The following is a 15,545-nucleotide window of genomic DNA, read 5'->3' as shown; positions in this document are numbered from 1 at the left end:
CCTAGGCTCCGGAAGGGGAGACCCCCTCGGCCGCGCCTCACCGATCAGTGACGCATCGCCCCCACCCGCACGTGCAGCCGCCTCCCGGGCCGCGCCAACCGCCGCCAACAGCCGGCCCCGCCCACTCTCCCTGCACTGCGCCTGCGCTAAAACGCACAGGCACGCAGTGCCCCGCCTGCGACTAGGAACGGGAAGCGAGGGGGCCAAAATACTCCAGCCACCCTTGCACTCCAGTTAGGAGGTGGGACGCTTCCTCCTGTGTGCACTGCTGGTGAGCTGGTGAGGAAAAGCGGTACTCTGGGGGAAGCGGGGATAGGAAAGGCCTGTCCGACAAGAAACCAGTCGGTTTGCTTTTGTGCAGAGAACCCGCTGCCCCACTCTCAATGCGGTAGCTGTTCCTTTTGTGTCTTTTTTTTTTTTTTTTGGACGTATTCCGAACCCTACTGTGCAGCAACACGTGCTCCTGGCGCGGACCGTGCACTTCTGGGGCAACCAGACTTGTTCGCTGTAAAAGGACGAGGAAACTGTTCGGTCTACCTGCATCACTCATTCAAGTTTTTTCCTTGGTTTTTGTCGGTGTGAGAGAGAGAGAGAATAGTTGTGCACGAATGCTGACCAGTTAGGGCTTTAGCGTGGCCGTCCCGGCGACAAGAAGAGTGGGCGAGCGCAGTGAGGGGCGCGGCGCTCCTCTTGGAAGCCCAAAGGGAGCCAACCATAAGCACTTGAGTTGTCTGAAAGCCTGTGGGATGGAAAGCAGTGGTTTGGTGGGCTAGGATAGGACCGGATTATTTTTAAAGTCGGGAATGCACTTTTTTCCCCCTGCTGATGTGGGCACTGGATGTCTAGGGGGCAGGAAGAACTTTCGCTGCATATTCTGTTGTTTTCAAGTTTTGCACCATGTACATATATTACCCAAAATGAAAAAGGGCAAAGGAAAAGGGTCGAGTCTGGCATGAGATAGATTAATACAAGGAAAGTAAGCCCCGCATGTTAGTGTAGGTTGGTCAGAAATGGCTTATGCTTTCGAAGGCTAGTGGTGGGAGGCCACAATTGGACAGGGCTGAGTAAGGTTGGAGGGGCTTCTAATCTGGAGCAGACATGGGAACACAGTGCTTTAGGAATCTGCAAAATGGCTGTGAAGATAGACTGAAGGCAGGGAAGCCAAATAGTTAAGAAACTGCAGGCCTGAGCTTATACCGGCAGTAGCAGTGAAATGAAAGATAATCAAAATTCAGTTCCTCATTAAAGCAGTCGTTCCCAGATCACTTTACCCACTTCCTTTAATAAATTCACTTATCTGTATCATTCATCTGATTTTTATTTCATAGGAATGTCAGGGCTCCTGTTCCAAACTTATCTATAATAACTTCCAAATTATATTTGCAGACTTAGCTATATTAACTTCCAAAAACTGTATTTTCTGGATGTACTTTCTTAGTTCTTCATAGGTTCGCAAATGAAACATATTTCACGACTGTCATTCAAAGCAGAAAAGATGTTACCAAACAAAAAACTACAGCGGTCTGCTTTGCACCAAACGCTAAAGTTTGGAGGTAATCTTACTGTGGTCTGTTCTGACTCACACCAACTGCCCCGACAGCCTCTCAGCCACACACCATCAAAATGGCCCCTACTCTAGCAAATTTTTACCAATTAATACAATGATATTAAAAACACATGGTCATTGAAACAAATTCTTAATAATTCTAGTGCTTGGGAGGCCTGCAAATGGTCAGACCTGCAGATAAGCACTTTTATTGTACAGTCTGAGTTAACTGTTTCTGATCTTGCCATCTAGTTTAGTATCTTCCAAGCATCAAATACCCAATAAATGTTTATTATTAAAACATGGGGAGGGGCCGACACTGTAGTGGAGTAGCTAAAGCATCCACCTGAAGTATTGGCATCCCATATGGGTGCCAGTTTGAGACCTGGCTGCTCCACTTCTGATCCAGCTCTCTGCTATGGCCTGGGGAAGCAGTAAAAGATGGCCCAGATCCTTAGTCCTTTGCACCCACGTGGGAGACCTGGAAGAAGCTCCTGGCTCCTGGCTTTGGATGAGCTCAGCTCCTGCAGTTGTGGCCATTTGGGGAGTGAACCAGTAGATGGAACACCTCTCTCTCTCTCTCTCTCTCTCTCTGTAACTCTGACTCTCAAGTAAATGAATCTTTAAAACAAAAACAAAAGCCCTGGGGAGCAGGCATTTAGAGATGCCTGTGTCCCTGTATTGGAGCGCCTTGGTTTGATTCCCAGCTTCCTCTCCTGACTGCAGCTTAACAACCAATACAGATGCTGAGGCTGCAGTGTTGTCTCAAGTAATGGAGTTTCTGCCACTCACATGAGAGACCTGGCTTGAATTCCTGGCTCCTGCCTCCTAGTTTCAGACTCAGCCTAGACCCTGTTGTTGCAGGCATTTGGGGAATGAACCAGCAGATGGCAGCCCTGAGTAGCTCTTAAATAAATTTAAAAAAATTTTGGAAATAGGGATGCAAAAGAGACTGCCTGTTACTGTAACTGATAGAGAAACAGTGGTATGTGGTTATTAAAGACTACAGGAGGAAACAATCATAAGGTTTCACATTTGTGTCACTGTTAGTAAATATGGGCAGGGTGGGACTATGACATCGGTTTATAGGACAAAATATGAGCATGACTTTTGACGTGAGTAGTGATAGGATATCACAGAAGAAAACACTCAGAGAAGTTGCCAACACTAACTTTACGCTAAATCCTGAAAGTACAGGGAAAGTATTATGTTATTCTGTGCTCCAGTTCCACCTCCTGGAACTTTCACATTTTCCTAAACTATATTCAACTATTACATCATAAAAACCTATTATAGGGGCCAGCACTGTGGCGTAGCAGGTAAAGCCGCTGCCTGCAGTGCTGGCATCCCATATGGTCACCGGTTTGAGTCCCAGCTGCTCCACTTCCGATCCAGCTCTCTGCTATGACCTGGGAAAGCAGTAGATGGCCCAAGTCCTTGGGCCCCTACACCCACGTGGGAGACCCGGAAGAAGCTCTTGCCTCCTGGCTTTGGATCGGCGCAGCTCTGGCCATTGCAGACAATTGGGGAGTGGACCAGTGGATGGAAGACCTCTCTCTCTCTGCCTCTGCGCCTTTCTGTAACTTTGACTTTCAAATAAATAAATAAATCTTTAAAAAAAAACCTATTATAATGAATAGAGATTCAAAAGGTAATTTTAAAATCATTTAATATACAAAGTGAAAAACTATAATATAAAAGCATTTCACATTTAAAAAAATACCTTCTAAATTATTTAGTAGATGATAGAGATCCACAGTCCTTTACCTGAAACCCTTGGAGCCAGATGTTTCAGTAATATGAAATGTTCAGATTTTATGAAGGTAATTCAGTGCATGTACCATACTACATTAACCCTCAGCAGAGTCTGGCAGCACCCCAACTCGCCCCCTGCAGTGATCAGACACATTACTATTTCTGCAGCAAAAAAATCAATATTCACACTAAATGGGATAAGTAGAGTCAATGTCAGTTCAGATTATATTTGCCAAATGAGTTCTGCAGCCAGACTTATGAGAACCTTGTTTTCAAAAATTTTTGGATTTTGGAATTGTAATTACAAACAAGGAAGTACAGACCTTTATAAACATACATGATAAAACAAAAGAATGTTTAAACAAATGATCCATTTTTACAAATGAAAGAACCTATGAGCTTTCAAACACATTATAAATTAACAGGTATCTTCTCTCTGATATTAAATGTACATCTTAAATACATATACACATAGCATACAACATGATTTATGAGAGTCAACTGGTATTAAAGGCAAAGATGCACAATCCCTTCTGAATGAAGAAAATTAAGTGTGTGGCAAAAATTAAAAATGGGATTAAGCCAACTCCTTATGATGCCACGAAGTATACTTTTTGAGTACAACACAAGGAGGTAGGGTTTATTCTTCAGGAAGTACAATTTTACTTGTGAGCAGTCTCTTCCACAGAAACACAGGTAGACAACTTAAAATATGTTAGACGAGGTTTTCTTCTCTAAGTTTGGCTTTATGTCAAAAGTGAAAACTTTAAAAGGTATTTTTAGTCAGTTAAATACATAATGTTTATCAAGTTTGAAGATGAATGGGTCATAAAGATGATCCTAAGAAGCTGTAGTATTAAATATTTAAACAAGTCTACTGACTTTTTATAAAATCCTATTTGTTCAGAGCTCAAAATTCCTCAAAATCAAAATATTGTGCTTATAAAATTGTGCATAGTTTATGATCATGGCCATTTCTCAGTTGACGTGTTTCAAGATGGGTTTTCATGGAGAAAAAACAAATTTCCAACACGTGCAGCAACAACTTCCACAGGCTTGCGGACAGTGAACAAGTAGCAAATCATCCTGTTAACCAACTCCAATCTAGATTCTAAAGGCAGGAAGAAGTTAAAATTAGCTGTTGACTGTAAATAGTAAGTATATGGGTATTAATTTTTGCAAGTTTTCTGTAATGATTAATGAAAGAGGAAATACAGACTTGACATTGAGACTAAATGTAGTAAAAGTTAATGCAGTAAACATTTTGTTGTAATTTCCTCTAGTTTTAACAATTAAATAATTTGAACAAATCCTAAAAAACACACTTGTATTATACAAACTATATTAACATTTATATTCAGCAGGTACTGTATTGGAATTATAGTAAAAGTCCCATTTTATTTGAACAAATTGACTACTAGAGCAAAAATGTACAAACCATTTAATTTCAGTAGGCACATTACAAAGAAAGGCTTAACCACTCATTTATTTTGACCAAAGTGATTACTGATGACACAATTCTAGTACATCCCTGAGCAATAGAGAATGGGGGATTTGAGGTTAACGATATTCCTCAAATGTTCTTCTGAACTCTATTCCCTGTATATGCATCTGGAATGCCAGATAAGGCTAGCTTGGAACATTAAGGCCTTTATACCCAACATACCTAAAATACATGTCCATAGTCAAACAAAACTTACCATCATACTATTGCCCTGTTCCTCATTTGCTTCACGGATAATAGTGCTTAAATGGCCAAGACAATTCAAATTTTCTTCTATCATTTGTGCAAAAGTGTCCCTGCAGGATAAATGAACAAAGCCTTTTAAAATTCAGCAAAGTGCCATAAGAATTTCCACTACTTTCTGGTCTTCTGGGGCAGGATGACCCCTGCCCTTTTTGCAAGCCAGCAAACCACTGCAGGTGACTCCTGTAGTCTTCAGTTTCCTCAGCCCTCCCACCCCAGGCAGACTCCTGCTTCTTCCAAGCTGCTGCCTCTGCCTAACTCTAATGATAAGAAGTCCATTCTGGCCAGCGCCGCAGCTCACTAGGCTAATCCTCCGCCTGCGGCGCCGGCACACCGGGTTCTAGTCCCAGTTGGGGCACTGGATTCTGTCCCGGTTGCCCCTCTTCCAGGCCAGCTCTCTGCTGTGGCCAGGGAGTGCAGTGGAGGATGGTCCAGGTCCTTGGGCCCTGCACCCGCATGGGAGACCAGGAGAAGCACCTGGCTCCTGCCTTCAGATCAGCACAGTGCGCCGGCCACAGCGGCCATTGGAGAGTGAACCAACGGCAAAAGGAAGACCTTTCTCTCTGTCTCTCTCTCAATGTCTAACTCTGCTTGTCAAAAAAAAAAAAAAAAAAAAAAAAAAAACAACAAAGTCCATTCTAACTTCAATGTAATTTTCCTCTGAAATGTAAACAGTATTTGCATAAAACATTTTTTCCACGGGTGAAAAAAACGATCCTTGGCACAGATGAAAGGTCTCTTGGTTTATGGAATATTTGTCATTTCTTACAAGTAGTAAAACACCAGCACGTTTATTTCAGACACAAAAGTAGGAAAGAAGCTACAGAAGTATTATGTGTTCCACAGATAGCAGAGAATGTGAAAAGGTCTGGCTGTAACCTACAGATGACAGCAATGCAAAGGAAAACAAGCAAGCTGATGCATTAGGACAACAGAAGATAGGGGAGCCCAGACCGAGAAGTTTCCCTGGAAGTCTGTATTTGAAGGAGATCATGATTCTGGTTTCTACCTTTGTGCTTCTTCTTTCATGTGGCCTGCACCATCAGTCCCTGCTCTACTAGTCAGTTCTAGGCTATGGTTAACAGCTGCTATTAGCTTAGAAATAAATTCTGATTCAGTTCTTATTCAACAGATGAAACACTCAGCTGGGGGCCAACATTGTGGCATAGCTGGTAAGGCTGCTGCCAGCAGCGCTGGTATCCCATATGGGTGCTAGTTCGAGTCCTGGCTGCTCCAACTGTTGCAGCCATTTGGAGGAGTGTACCAGTGGATGGAAGATATCCATCTTTGTCTCTTCCTTTCTCCCTTCCTATCTTCCTTCCTCCTTCCCTCTCTCTAAAATTCTGCCTTCCAAATAAATAGATAAATTAATAAATAAATCCTTAAAAGAAAGAAAAGAAACACTGAGCCAACAGTTCTTAATCCTTGGTAGTTAGGTAAGTACCAAAGGTACAGTGTAATTGAAATCAGTTTTCCTTTATAATATATTCCTTCTTGCTACACTTTTATGAAGAACCACATCTTAAATTGAAAATTTGTGTAGAGGTGGTATTTGTAACTATTATTATCCCTTTAACAAACCAAAATGCCTTTAATGAAAGCAAAAATGTTAAAAATGTTTTAAATTTTACTTACTAAAACTGATTAATGGACTATTTGCTACAAAGTCTATGTAATTAACTATAGCTTGTGCTATGCTTGTAGATGTACTACATTTGGGCCAAATATACAGATATACCCTGGGACTTGCTTTCTTTAAAAAAAATAAAATACCTGATATCAGCTTGCCTTCCTGCCATGTGCTTTTCTCTCATAAAAGCGTACAGAATGTTCAACTGCATGGCCTCCTGAGCAGTGATGTAACATGGCTGCACTTCTGCAAAGCTAATTATGGACAGAACCTCCAGGAAGTGCTGGTGCCGTAGAGGTCTCCATGAGTTGTGAGAAAAGCGACAATGCACGAGCTAGCAAAGAGCCACTGGCCCTGGATACGGTACATCTTATGCTGAGAAAATAACAAATGGATAGTATTCAGCTTTTAGCAGAAGAGTAGAAATTAATAAAAGAAATGCAGGGATTAAATGAGTTCTCATTTGCAAAATCAACTTAGGGCACTGAAAAAAAGTCTGATTTCAGAAATGCTAAGTAATAAAATAGAGTAGATCTTAAGAGTTTATTAGAAGTATAATCAAGGATCCCAAAATTACAAATGCAAAAAGATAATATATTTTCTTAAACAGATAAACAGTTAAGGAAAGAATAAGGTTTGGGTAAAAGAAATTGGTAAGCCAATAACAGAAAAGACTTAAAACTTGGACTTAGCTCAAATTAAGCAACATTGGTTGAATATTTACTTCCCACACACTTTAAATACACTGTCTACACAAATTGTCAGAGCAGTTTTTTCAGAGTTCTCATTTTAAAGGTGAGGAATATGAACATTTAAAAGTCAAGTGAGTTGCCCAAGATTATTACAAAGAGACATTCAACCCTGGTCTGAAGTCACCAAGGACCACCTTAACTACCACACTTTACTGCTTCATTCCTACCACTGCTCTGAAAACACAACTATCTATTGTTACAAAGTGAACCCACCCATCTTGAGGAGTTACCACGCATGACAGAGGATGTTCACGTTGTGCTGAAGTTGGGGGCAGCCATGCTGATGCCTGAGGGGTTACTGTGCCCTCTAAACTGGATCCTACAAGAGACCGGGCAGAACTCTGTGTCTGAAGAGGGGAAAAAATAAAAACCAAAAGATAAGAAGCAAGCACCTCATTCCTAATATTTAAATTTCTTTCCCTACTTATATATGCAGAATATTTACAAAACTATTCCCACCTGGACACACCACCACTAACTATCCTGGATTTGGCCTTTTCTTCATTGACTAAAATGAAATGTATCTGCCCCTCTAATACCACTTTAGTTGGGGTGGGGAGAACCTACTTAAACAAAAGGTAGATTTCATGATAGCCACATCTATCCTAATACTCCAGGGCTGAGAGGAGTATAAAAACAGAAGAACTGAAAAGGAGAGTGATAACAGGATAATCATGAAGTCCCGCATCTCAACAGCTAGTCCAGACACCAAGCAAAGAACATGAACCTCAACCCAACACAAAATACATCTTTAAGAGGCTCCAGCTCATGCTGATAAAAATCCTTTTTGCAGGGAGTAATAACTACTCAGTCACCTTAAATTACTTATTAAAATTACTTACACAGGCAATTTTAAGGAGATGCCATATTTCTTTCTGCCTCTTTCCTTGCATAAACATGACAGTATTGTCAGCTTCTTTGATGTCACTGAGGGCCACTTCCACCTTGGGGAGTAGATCAATAATCTTCTGCTTACAGCCCAACAACTTGCTGGAGAGATCAAATCAGTTCAGATAGCTTACACAAACCCAAAGACTTACATAGCAGACTCCCAAACACAACTAGGGAAATTACCACAATCAGCATGAGATTTAATGACTGATCTGAGATTTAATGGCTGATTCCCAACCCAAAGTACTGCTAGAACTCTTCCTACGTCTAGTATATTCACCAGTGAGGGTATTACACTTCAAAAAGAACATGATAAAGTATTCTGTCTTTTCAGTAGGAAATAAGCAATTTTTCTACCTTAGATGGCCAAACAGCTCCTTAAGAACTCGGTCCTGACTCTGCACAGTATGCACAATGATCTTCACCATCTCTGTGCTGTCGCTGTAGGAATGATCTATAAAACACTTTAGTCAGTGGATGTAACTTTCCTTCTGCATAAACAAAACAGCCTCCAAACAAAAACTTCATAAAAGCTTGAAACTAATTAATAAGTGTCTCCATTTATACTAAAAATTGGGTGATGACAGAAAATTTTAAGATTATCTAAAAACAATTCTGTTTATCAAAGAATAAAGCTGTGTTTGTGCCTGTGTGTCCAAAGTATATATAAATCTATACCTGTACCTTCAGAGACATTAGTTGCCTGTGCTTCAGAAGAACAGTTTTGTCTATCATTAAATCATCCTAACCCAAACCCCAAACACACATACAGCCTCTGGCCAACAGACTGATTTTTCTTGGATAATTATCATCACTTATTTAGAAACATAATCAAATAATACATCAAACTTTCACTACCTCCAATAAAGAGGTCTTTGCCCCAAAAAGCTTGCTTAAAATTTCATGTTTATTCATCTGTGAACAGCCCACAAAAACCCTGAAAAAACTTGACTGACTTAAACCAAATCTGACATATTAATATCTGTTACTTATGGGCGCTGGTTTGAGACTCCATTTCTGATCCAGCTCTCTGCTATGGCCTGGGAAAGGAGTAGAAGATGGCCCAAGTCCTTGGGCCCCTGCACCCACGTGGGAGACCTCGAAGAAGCTCCTGCTTCCTGGCTTCAGACTGGCGCAGCTCCGGCCATTGTGGCCAATTGGGGAGTGAACCACTGGATGGAAGCTCGCTCTCGCTCTCTCTCTCTCTCTCTCTCTGCCTCTCCTCTCTCTGTGTAACTCTGCCTTTCAAATACATAAATAAATCTTTAAAAAAAAAAAAGCTGTGTTCTGTTGTGGTGCAGTGGGTTAAGCCACCACTTGCAATGTTGGCATACCATATGTCCTGCATACAATTTGTCTGGTGGCTCCACTTCCTATCCAGCTCACCACTAATGATCCTAGGAAGGTAGAGTGATGGCCAAAGTGCTTGGGTTCCTGTCACCCATGTGGGAGACCTGGATGATGTTCCAGGCTCCTGGCTTCAGCCTGGCCCAGCCTGGGCTACTACAGCCATTTGAGGGAATGAACCAGCAAACGGAAGATGAATCTCCCCGGACCCCCTACCACCTCTTCCTTTCAAATAAATCTTAAAAAAATAAAAACACAGTGTGATTTGTTATAACTCCAAAGATTTCCTCCATAATTCAACTTTATTCTCCATACATCTCTCACTTTTCCATCACTAAGAACAAGAGATGAGGCCCCCAAACTGTTCTTTTCCAAATAGCTCTCCTGCCCAAGTCCCACAGACCAGGCCTAGGAACTTTCTCATATAATTAGCTTCTTCAGCCAAAAACTATAGAACTACAGTCTTCTCCAGCAGGAAGAATGAAGAAAGTTGATTTTCACCATGTTCAACTGAACAAAAAGTTTCAACTGTAAGCTAGAAAATATACCAGAGACTATACATCAAGTGTGATTATATAAGTCTCAATGATGGGCAAAACTTGTCACAACTAGTCACTCAAGGTGACTCAGTTCAAGGAAACTACCTGGATAGCAAATTTATTTTTCTGATTTGCTGATATACTGACTGGGCTACTACAAATTTTTTGACTGAGTCAGTAGATAAAATTGTGTATATCTTCATTGACAATGTCTCAATCATTTACTAGAAGACTGGGAGACATGAATATTGATTAAAGGAAAACATTTTAGGGGCTGGCATTGTGGTATAATGGGTAAAGCCATGGTCTATGGTGCTAGCATCCCATGTGGGCAGTAGTATGAATCCTGGCTGCTCCATTTTCAATCCAGCTCCCTGCTAATAAGCCTGGGAAAGCAGTGGAAGATGGCCCAAGTGCTTGGGCCCCTGCACCCACATGGGAGACTTGGAAGAAGTTCCTAGCTCTTGGCTTCAGCCTGGCCCAGTTCTGACTGTTGTGGCCACTTGACCAGTGGATGGTTCACTCTTCAAGTGGCCACAACAGTCAGAACTGTTCTTTCTTTCAAATAAATATTTTTAAAAAATTTTTTTAAAAAAAGAACTGATGTATTTGAAATCTTAAATTTTAGTATTTTACTCTCACTTAAATCACAATTTTGTTAAAATCTTCAAATTTTTGTTTTCTTTTTATTCCACCAATAGAATCCTAATCTTGGATCAATTCAACCATTTGCTTTAACAGGTACTGTACCTAAGCTACTAAACATATAGATATGTTTTTATCGCTCACTCAGTTATCAGATTTTCACTTCTACTCTGGATTAATATATGTTCTTGATCAGCAACACCTTCCATTGCACACAACAGCTTTTAAAAGTCTTTAGCACATTCCTGATATCCATGAGGTCATAACCTCTTTCGTTAGTTAACCTCACTACCTGCTTTCAGGATAGCAGTCAAAGGCAGTAAAAACTCTGACCTTACAACCCCTATTCCTACAAAAGAATCTATATGGACTTCTATTCTCCCTTTAATACCAATGGCAGCAAAGCCAATCCCTCCTACTAATCTCTGTAGTCAACTTCCCAAATTGTTCAGGAACCATGAGCTTTTGGCTTTTGGCCCCAGGCATATAATTATGCTCATGTGCTCCTGAAAACTGACCCCCTGTGAGTTTATATGTCCTTTTAGCTACTCACCTCTTCTTTCCTAAATAGCCAAGCTTCTGAAAAGAACAATCTAGATAAAGAATTTTCAAACTCACCCTCAAAACTTCTTAAACTCCCCCAAAGGATTTTAAAGGAATTAAAACAAATTTTAAGATATTTGTATATTAATTCATTTAACTATATTTTCCAAAGCAAAAAAATTTCGTGAGTAAACTGGCATTGTTTTATATTTTTACAAATTTTTTTTTTAAAAAGATTTATTTATTTAGTTGAAAGTCAGTTATGGGGGAGGGGGGGTGAGGTCCTCCGTCTGCTGGTTCACTCCCCAATTGGCTGCAATGGCCAGAGCTGGGCCGATCTGAAGCCAGAAGCCAGGAGCTTCTTCCAGGTCTCCCACGCAGGTAGGGGCCCAAGGACTTGGGCCATCTTCTACTGCGTTCCCAGGCCACAGCAGAGAGCTGGACTAGAAGAGGAGCAGCCAGGACTCGAACCAGCGCCCATATGGGATGCCGGCCCTTCAGGCCAGGGCGTTAACCTGCTGTGCCACGGCGCCGGCCCCTATATTTTTACAAATCTTTTTTTAAAGATTTATTTTTATTATTTATTTGAAAGTCAGAGTTGCAAAGAGAGAGAAGGAGAGGCAGAGAGAGAGAGAGAGGTCTTCCACCCGCTGGTTTACTCCCAATTGGTCGTAATGGCCAGAGCTGCACCGATCTGAAGCCAGAAGCCAGGAACTTCTGGGTTTCCCATGCGGGTGCAGGGACCCAAGGATTTGAGCCATCTTCCACTGCTTTCCCAGGCCATAGCAGAAAGCTCTGGAAGTGGAGCAGCTGGGACACGAACTGGTGCCCATATGGGATGCCGGCACTACAGGCAGCTTTACCCACTATGCCACAGTGTCAGCCCCACAAATCTTTTTAATATTGCCACTGATCCCATCAGAAAAGTCAGCTTTGGGAAGCTGACACATTCCAGTGGGTGGACAGAAGTGTTTTAAAATTATAATTTTTTAATTCAAACATGGAATTTTATCATTGACAATAAACATTGTTGGCCTATTCCCCCAAAGTCAAAGTAATTCATTATTTTTCACTTTCTTACTGAGAAAGAATCTGCTGAATACTCAAATGTGAATAGCCATGGTTTGTCTGACAGTCACTCTTTCAAGTAAAAATGATGCTCCATGAAAGAAGAGACCAGTCAGCTAGCAATGTAAATAGTTACTGAAGTGGTTTCCCTAAGACAACCATCAACTTCAGTGATAGCAGAAATACTTCACAGGTACTTCTCATTTATCACACAAAATATTAAAAATATGCACTCAAGGGCTGAGATTGTACTTTATCAAAAACATTCTTAAATGAAACCAGAACTTTATTTTAAACTATGAGTGAACGATGATGAAAAATATGACTACTGGCAAGCATAACGTGGTGCTAGTGTCATGATTCATACAAGGTGCAAACCATTTTACTCAAGAATGCTTTTGTACCATCAGTGAATATGACAACATGGTTATAAATGGCAAATAATGTCTTAGCATGATGAAAATAGCTTATCTTATACTCTGAAAAAGTTTCTAGGACTCTTAAGGGTCCACGAGCCATACTTAAAAGAACTGCTGGGGGGCTGGTGCTGTGGTGTAGCAGGTAAAGCCACACCCTGCAGTGCCGGCATCCCATATGGGCGCCAGTTTGAGTCCTGGCTGCTCCACTTCCAATCCAGCTCCTTGCTATGGCCTGGGAAAGCAGTAGAAGACGGCCCAAGTCCTTGGATCCCTGCACCCATGTGGGAGACCTGGAAGAAGCTCCTGGCTCCTGGCTTTGGATCAGCACAGCTATAGCTGTTGCGGCCATCTAGACAATGAACCAGCAGATAAAAGACCTACCTCTCTCTCTCTCTCTGCCTCTCTGTAACTCTTCCTTTCAAATAATTAAATAAATCTTAAAAAAAAAAAAAAAAAAAAGAGAACTGTTGGCCTAGACTTACCTCCTCCATTTCTTTCCCTCCCAGTTCCCCCTAAAACCACTACAATCTGATTTCTATTTCCTAAGGTCATTATATTTTGCAAGGTCACAATGATGTCCCAACTGCTAAGTCCAGTGAATATTTTCATTGTTTATCATTTTCATCATTACTCTTTAACTCTGTAGCATTTTTTTTAAGATTTATTTATTTATTTGAAAGTCAGAGTTATACAGAGAGAGAAGGAAAGGCAGAGAAAGAGAGGTCTTTATCCACTGGTTCACTCCCCAATTAGCTGCTACAGCTAGAGCTGCGTCGATCCGAAGCCAGAAGCCAGGAGTTTCTTCCAGGTCTTCGAAGTGGGTACAGGGGCCCAAAAACTTGGGCCACCTTCCACTGCTTTCTCAGGCCACAGCAGAGAGCTGGATCGGATGTGGAACAGCCGGGACTCGAACCGGCACCCGTATGAGATGCTGGTGCCGCAGGTGGAGGCTTAGCCCCTAAATAATATCTTGCAGGTATGTAGTACCGGACAGTTTTCAAAGTATTTTCTCAAACATCCTTTTAAATACATTGCCACAACATTCTCACTAAATAAGGAAAGCTAGGTTTCAACCCTATTTTGTAGAAGAGAGAATGAGTCACAGGGAGATTTGCTTGAAGTCACTTGGTCAGTAAAGCAGGCAATCTAGAATTCGGGCACTCTGATTCCCAATCCAGTGCTCTTTCTAGTAGACCACATTTAGCAGATGTTCAACAGCAATTGTTTCACCAATGAAACAAGCAATCAGTGGCTACTGCAGATGAAGGTATCATTTTCTTTCTCTTCTTTTTTTAAAGATTTATTTATTTGAAAGTCAGAGAGAGAAAAAGGGAGAGATAGAGAGAATCTTCTACCTATTGGTTCACTCCCTAGATGACTAAAACGGCCAACAGTGGGCCAGGGTAAAGCGAAGATCCATGGACTTCATCTGGATCTTCCACATTTGTGAAAGATGCCCAAACACACTTGGGCCATCTTCTGTTGCTTTTCCTGGTCTATTAGCCGGGGTCTGGATCAGAAGTGGAGCAGCTGGGACGTGAAACCAGTGTCCATATGAAATGCCAGCATTGCAGGCAGTGGTTTTACCTACTATACCACAATGCCTGCCCTGAAGGCATCATTTTCAAAGTAAACTGCTTTGGGCTAGAACATGGACCTTCCTTCTAACTCTACTCACTGCATACCTGAATCCTTTGTATGAAATTACTTTCAATCTCCATAGTCCAAAGCAGCAAAGCAGCAGTTATTTTTTCATATATATATATATATATATATATATATTTTTTTTTTTTTTTGACAGGCAGAATGGAAAGTGAGAGAGAGAGACAGAGAGAAAGGTCTTCCTTTGCTGTTGGTTCACCCTCCAATGGCCGCCGCGGCCGCCGTGTTGCGGCTGGTGCACTGCGCTGATCCGAAGGCAGGAGCCAGGTGCTTCTCCTGGTCTCCCATGGGGTGCAGGGCCCAAGCACTTGGGCCATCCTCCACTGCACTCCCGGGCCACAGCAGAGAGCTGGCCTGGAAGAGGGGCAACCGGGACAGAATCCAGCGCCCCGACCGGGACTAGAACCTGGTGTGCCGGCGCCGCAAGGCGGAGGATTAGCCTATTGAGCTGCAGTGCCGGCCCCATATATTTTCTTGTTTCCTCTTCTTTGAGTTCCTTTTTTCTTTTGCATTCCTCCTTTTCACTTTGCTTTTTAAAAATTTTCTACCTCAAATTTCTTTACTGCTTGCCCTTTTGAATCTTACATTCTCACAAACTGAAAACTATCGCACATACCATAAATGTCTCAATGGCTATACCAAAACTGGAATTTATTCTACAGCTTTTTAAAGATAAAATTTTAAAACTTAAAATCCCCCAAATTTGTTCAGCTATTGACAGTTTCCTGAAATTTCTTTAAATATTATAAGTGTCTTACCTGCAGGTCTGTGCTTTAACTGCTTGTAAAGATCAATGGCACGCTGTTCCCTATGAAAGAGAAAACATGCTTCCATTTGTGAAGGTAATTTAATGACTTCAATAATCCACAACTTGAACAACTTTGATTTTTGAATACTGATCCAATTTTAAGTATGTATTGTCACTGAATATTTTATAGAGCATGTTATTAATAAGCAAAAATTAGACAAATTCTTAAAATGCAAAGTTTAATACACTTCAT

General features: G+C 41.4%; 2 protein-coding genes across 4 annotated transcripts in view; both read right to left on the bottom strand.

The window, feature by feature from the left end:
- Positions 1 to 163, bottom strand: part of ERLIN1 (ER lipid raft associated 1) — a 39,985-nt gene extending 39,822 nt beyond the window's left edge. For all 3 annotated transcript variants that reach the window (XR_007911086.2, XR_519178.4, XM_002718646.5), the window contains exon 1: positions 42 to 163. The gene's annotated coding sequence lies outside the window, so the exon portion shown is untranslated. The remainder of the gene's footprint in view (positions 1 to 41) is intronic.
- A 3,035-nt stretch (positions 164 to 3,198) lies between these two features.
- CHUK (component of inhibitor of nuclear factor kappa B kinase complex) overlaps positions 3,199 to 15,545 on the bottom strand; it is a gene marked incomplete in the record, with an annotated part of 45,203 nt that continues 32,856 nt past the window's right edge. Inside the window, 6 exon segments of the mRNA XM_070057408.1 lie at positions 3,199 to 4,412; positions 5,002 to 5,101; positions 7,644 to 7,777; positions 8,273 to 8,420; positions 8,679 to 8,775; positions 15,303 to 15,352. Coding sequence (XP_069913509.1) covers positions 4,383 to 4,412; positions 5,002 to 5,101; positions 7,644 to 7,777; positions 8,273 to 8,420; positions 8,679 to 8,775; positions 15,303 to 15,352 — 559 coding nt within the window.

Source organism: Oryctolagus cuniculus, chromosome 15 (genome assembly GCF_964237555.1).
Source record: "Oryctolagus cuniculus chromosome 15, mOryCun1.1, whole genome shotgun sequence".
NCBI classification, from domain to species: Eukaryota; Metazoa; Chordata; class Mammalia; order Lagomorpha; family Leporidae; genus Oryctolagus; species Oryctolagus cuniculus.
The sequence above is the reverse complement of the archived record's forward strand: the minus strand, read 5'-3'. Positions and strand labels throughout refer to the sequence as shown.